We start from the raw sequence: 6,000 nt of genomic DNA on the forward strand, positions 1-6,000 counted from the left end.
AATGAATGAAGAAGAAGAAAAATAGGACTAGGATTTAGGATGTAAGAGAGAGAAATGTAGAATGAGTGCTTGAATCTTGTATCTTCCTTGAATCTTGCTTGAAGCTTGAATCTCGATCTTTCAAGAGAAATTTCTCTTCTTGCTTGATCTTCTCACTTTAATCTTGTAGAAAAGTAGGAACTTGGTTGGAACTAGGAACTATGTAAGAGAGATTATAATGGCACTTGGAAGTAAGAATGTATGGAGTAAAAGAGAGTTTGGAGTGATAGTGTTGCAAATGAAGGAGGTTTGGGCTTTTTAATCGGCAAATGTTTTTTGTTTTGTTTTGTTTTGTTTTGTTTTGTTTTTTTGGTTTGGGCTTTTTTATAGGCAAAAGTTTTGTTTTTGTTTTTGTTTTTGCAAAAAAAAAGAAGAAAAAGAAAAGTGCCGACAGTTAGATCTGACCATTGGTAGATATGCGATCACATATGCTGTATGCAATTGCATATCATTGCACATTTGGCATATGCGATCTGCATATGCGAAAATGTGATCGTATTTCACAACACTGGTTGCAAACTTTGGCTGGACCAGAACTCGAGAATGACACACCATGAGCTATCAGAAATAACCCCACCATGACCAGCTAGCCTCTCCCATCAAACTTCCATTGAAGTTCAGTTTGACTTTGAATGAACCCGCATTGGTATGTCACCATCCATGCATTTTGTCATGAATCTCCTTTCCGCTGGCCAGGATAGCTTCCCAATTGTGGATACCACATTGCCTCAGTATGCTGCATTCCCTGTTCACTGCAGAAGCTCAACACAATTTGACCTTAAAAATTTGCTGATTACCTGACCCGCCGATTTTGCTTTGCCCTGGAATATCCAATTGTTTCTTTCTAACAAAATGCATGATAGAGAAGCTTTAGTAAGTAGTAACCTCTTTCTGTAGCACTCTTCCTACATGACCTCATGTACTGATTGCCACTAGGCGCTGAAGGCTTTAATCGAGCCAGGAATTACCCATTGCAGCCTGAACTTAGAGCTCACATTGCTCCAAATCTTCCACAAGAAAGGACAATTCAGCAACAAATGATACACGTTTAACTCTGCAACCTGCACATGACACAGCTATTAACCAAAGCGAGACCCCTTCTCTGAAGTTACTTGTTTGTCAAGATCTTATCAAGACATTCCTCCCAAAAGAACACCCTGATTTTATGTGGGACTTCAGTTTACCAAATGAAAGATGCTCAATCTACCTTGTTTCTTTCCCCATTGATCAGCACCTGTATGCAGATTTGACTGATAAAACACCTAGTGTCCAAACTCTGTGATCCACTGCAGCCTTCCGGAGGGTATATAAGTTCCTTCCAATGTCCCAAGCAGGGCCACCACTTCTTTGATCTCCCATTCATGCAAATTCTTTCTGAAAACCGGTGTCCAAACATTCGAAGCACCCTCCTGATTCCTAAAAAGCTGGATAACTCCCTCCTTACACATTGACAGGTGGAACAACCAATGGAAGTGTCAGAACACCATAAATCATTCCAGAAACTATCCTTGCTCCTGTCCCCCACTGTATCTGATAAATTGCTTGAAGATCCCTGACGACTTCCGACAACTCCTTCCATACAACTGACCTGCTATTACCAGAAGCTAAGCGATTGTCTCACCTGTTATGTGCTGCCCCGTATTCTGCCAGGATGATTTTCTGAAGTAAATGACAACAGCCACCACCAATTCTCCACCACCATTTCATAATCAGAGACTATTGAGATCCTGTATCGAGTGAATTCCAGGCATCCTTTTGACAGTAGGTTTGCACACTTTATGCCAGACCAAGTGGAATTTCCTGCAATCCTCCCAGCTACTCTTACAGGAAGTTCTTTTGATGCTTTCTAGGTTGTTGATTATTTTCTTGGGACATCTGAAAAGAAAAAACAGATAAGTGGGAATATTCGATAAGACAACTTTAATCAGCTTGATTCTCCCACCTATAGAGAGCCATTTGAACTGTTTCAGGTTGCTAGTTTGAAGGAGTATTTCTCAATGAGCTTGTTCCAGATGTCTGCTGAAAGTTCCCCATACTCATCGGAAGCCCTGGATCTAGGTTGGGAGGGACAAAGTTCCATGTGAAACTGAGACGGTAATATTGGATCTGCTGCTGATCCATGTTGACCCCTATGATTCTGCTTTTCGGCATATTGATTCTCAGCCCTGCCAACACTTTGAATCACCCCAAGATAAACTTGAAATGTTGTGAATCCCGGAGTGTTCCATCCCTGAACAACATGGTATCATCTGCAAACTGGACGTGCATGCTGGATGGCTGGTCGTCTTCAAGTGCCATTCCTCAGATGAGATTGAGGCCAACAGCTCTGTCAAGTGACTTGTTTAAACGCTCCCCCACTACTGTGAATAGGAATGGGGACAGAGGGTCCTCTTGCTGAAACTTTTTTTTTTTTAAAAAGCAACGAGAAAATTCATTAAAAAAGAAGAAAGGAGAACAGGAAGGGGAGGAGAAGAGGAGCGGATCTGCTGAGATAGCAGAAAGGCTCTAAATCCCTAAAAAACAAAGATCAACATCTTTTAAGCCCTTAACATTAGCTGCCCATTCAACAATATGCCTCTTGGCTCTAGACCCAACGGCAGAAGGAGAGGAAGAGGTGTTATTGAAGCATCTCTCATTCCTTTCAAGCCAAACTGACCACCAGATGGCCAAAATGGCCATTCTCCAAATGGAGGATCTTTGCTTTCCTAGTCTGAGACCGTGCCAAGAAGCCAGGAGGAGATGAGCTGAATAAGGAAGGCACCAGGATATGCTGAAACGTTGACAGAAGTCGAGCCATATTTGGGAGATGAATGGGCAATGCACCAGAAGATGATCCACTGATTCCGCGTTTTGCATGCAGCACAAACAGATGTTAACTATCTGCATACCTCTCTTTGTGATATTGTCAACTGTTAAGATTCGATTACGGTCGACTAGCCAACCGAAACAAATAACTTTAGGAGGAGCCGGGGTTCTCTAGATAAAGGGGGAAGCATGAACTGGGGAGGTTGGAGAGGGGGTTAAAGAGGCGTAGAGAGATTTCACCGTGAAATATCCTGACTGATGAAGTTTCCAGATAAGTTTATCCGGAGCTGAGGGCTGCAGCATCGATTTAGAGATACAGTCCATGAGATCCACGAATTCAGAGATCTCATTATCATTGAGGTTCCTAGTGCATCTCATTTCCCAGACCGTATTATTTGCTGATAGGGAGTAGCAATCAGAGATGAATCTGTGCTTGACAGGTTCCAGACGGAAGATGTTGGGGAACTGATCTTTCAACAACGTGTGGCCCATCCAAGGGTCCTCCCAAAAGCGGATGGCGGACCCACTGCCCAGCTCAAAATTGATGTGATGAAGAGCAGATTGCTTGGCCTTGAGAATTTCTCTCCACAGGTGGGATGCCCTGTAGCGAGTTGAATCTTTAGTCCACCAACCTCCCTTAGAACGTCCATATTTACCTTTGACTATCCTTGTCCACAAGGCCTCAGGCTCTGTCCCTAGACGCCATGTCCATTTGCCTAGAAGAGCAAGGTTCATTTGCCTCAAATTTTTGACATTTGCTCCGCCTTCCCAATAGATCTTGCTGAAACTTCGGAAGAACCCAAACAACATACTGCTGATCAAAAGAAGGAAAGAACCAGGTTGTTGATGTGCATGCCCTTATTCACTGCTTTCATCTGTTTCCAAAGCCCATCTGGCCTATCAAGTCATCAAATCATTAAATCATCTACAATTAATGCAATAGTATGCTTTTTCCATGTCAATTTTAAAAAGAAATCCTTTTCTATTATTTCTTTTGAAATTGTCCACTACTTTGTTCTCTATGCACAGGCCATCTATATTCCTCCTGGGAAGGAATGCATTTTGAGCCAGGTGAAATGATGTGGCTAACACCCTGGCAATGATCTTGCATAGGCTTCCGATCAGGCTGATAGGTCTGAAGTCTGTTAACTTGTTCCACACCACCTTCTTGGGGATCAATGCAATGAATGTGGCGTTTATATCCCTTCCAATCTTGGATTTGGACCAAGTCAAGCTGGTTTTTGAAGCTCAAAAAAATTTCAAGCCCAGTTCGAGCTTGCCCGAGCTCGACTCGACTCAGATCGAACCTCAACTCGAATCGACTCGGATCGAATTAGCTCGGTGACTTGGTTATTTTGATATTGATGCTGCTTGCCGAGTGTTTGATGAAATCACTCAACGAAGTGTTGTTTTGGGTGCATACATTCTCCGTGGGATCAGTTGGTGGCGAGGAAGGAATGGATACTAAAGAAATCACTACAAAAAAAAAAACTTTACATTATAACACTGCCCTCATATCTTAATTTTGATGCCACTCGCCGAGTGTTTGAAGAAATACCTGTAAAATGTTGTTACTATTTTGCAGTCTGTGAGAAATTGAAGATGCATTCTGTGTTTGAGAAAATGTTGCACAGGCTCGAACTCGGCTCGAACTGACCCGAGCTGCTGACCGAACCGAGCCGAGCTGGCCAGACAGGCTCAAGGACCGAGCGGAGCCAAGTTCGAGCTGGGGTTAGCTACTGGCCGAGCCGAGCCAAGCCAAGCTGTGCCAAGCTTGACTCGGTTCGACTTGTGTACAGTTCTAATGGCATCCATATGCGTGCTATGTTTGTAAGTAATTCCTGTGCCGTGACGGTGTGTACTCTAGTTTCTTTGTATAATTATCTATAGTCTTTGTTCAGAAAAAAGATTTCAAGTGTGTTTTACTGCTGTAAACAACCTTGCCAATATCTTATTTTAAAACTATAGATATAAGAGGATCCACTCGTAGCCACTCTTATGCAAGCAGTTCAACTGCCTTGCAGATTGTGGAAGTGAGGAGTATAATGCGGCAGCAGCTGCAAAACAGTACCAAGACAAGGTTGCATAGCTCTGGGGGTGAGGTGGGCAGTGAAGAGAGCAATATTCAGGAAGAGAAAAGTGATGTTCTGGAAAAGGCTGGGACTGTGGCAGCGGCACATCAGGTGAGTGCCCACGAGCAGGAGAATGTTGATCAGTGGTTAGAAGAAGATGGTGAGGCGGCAACTTCTATTGATGCTGGAAAACCGCTCGGAAATGAGGAAGATGTTTCATTCAGTGATCTAGAGATTGATAACGACGACGACGATGGATTTAGTAGAAATGCTAGTTCAAAGGCAGTGCAGGATGCTTGTGCTTCATCATCCAATGGCTCCAACAAATGGGTCCAACTGAAGCAAAATTCTGAGGCCGATGGGGACAAGAGCAAAGTAGTCAGACCAACTTCTCAGGAGAAAAATTCCGAGGGAGAAGAACAGAGTGACTGGCTTACTGTTGATGATTTTGATTTCGACAGTGGGGAGACCATGTAAGTTGAAAATATCCTGTAAAGTTATTTGTGCCCATTTTATATAGTCTGTACTGCTTGGAACTGGCAAAAGAAGCTTATCTGCTCATGTTCATAATCTATTCAGGTTAATTTGCACTGTCAATTGGCTATTGATGCTTTGTTAAGACTGGTCACTTCAGAACTTTTGTGCTCTGTGAATTTGCTCTATTTTTTAAATCGTTGTATATTTTATGTTAATATGAATCATTGTTGGTTTAAATCTGAGAAAGGACATTTTGGCTTTTGTTCAGTGGCTAACTAATTATGATAAATTTACATGATCAATCAGAGATAAGTTTATCTTGGTGCTCATGTTCTCCATCTCATAGTCAATCTATTCAAGTTTCTGTAGACAGTTCTGCATTCTTTTCTGCAGGATTACTTAGTGGGAAAATTAGTATATTACAGCTGATGGTGTGACAAATTGATGACAAGTTTAGCTGATAGAGGAGGTAGTCACGTATCAGTGGTGGTTGCATATGTCCTCATCACCATGCTTTTTTACTACCACATGGATATTCTGATTAGGTATGCAAAAGAAAAAAAAAAAGGGTTGGTTCAACATGATCTAAACTTAGGATTAGAGGATC

The 6,000-nt window shown here is 42.3% G+C and overlaps 1 protein-coding gene across 1 annotated transcript in view; it reads left to right on the forward strand.

Annotated features, from left to right (window-relative positions):
• Positions 1 to 5,654, forward strand: part of LOC131255388 (uncharacterized) — a 38,209-nt gene extending 32,555 nt beyond the window's left edge. Inside the window, exon 3 of the mRNA XM_058256088.1 lies at positions 4,869 to 5,654. Coding sequence (XP_058112071.1) covers positions 4,869 to 5,393 — 525 coding nt within the window. The 3' untranslated portion in view covers positions 5,394 to 5,654. The remainder of the gene's footprint in view (positions 1 to 4,868) is intronic.
• The last annotated feature ends 346 nt before the right edge of the window (positions 5,655 to 6,000 follow it).

Source organism: Magnolia sinica, chromosome 9 (assembly GCF_029962835.1).
Source record: "Magnolia sinica isolate HGM2019 chromosome 9, MsV1, whole genome shotgun sequence".
NCBI lineage: Eukaryota > Viridiplantae > Streptophyta > Magnoliopsida > Magnoliales > Magnoliaceae > Magnolia > Magnolia sinica.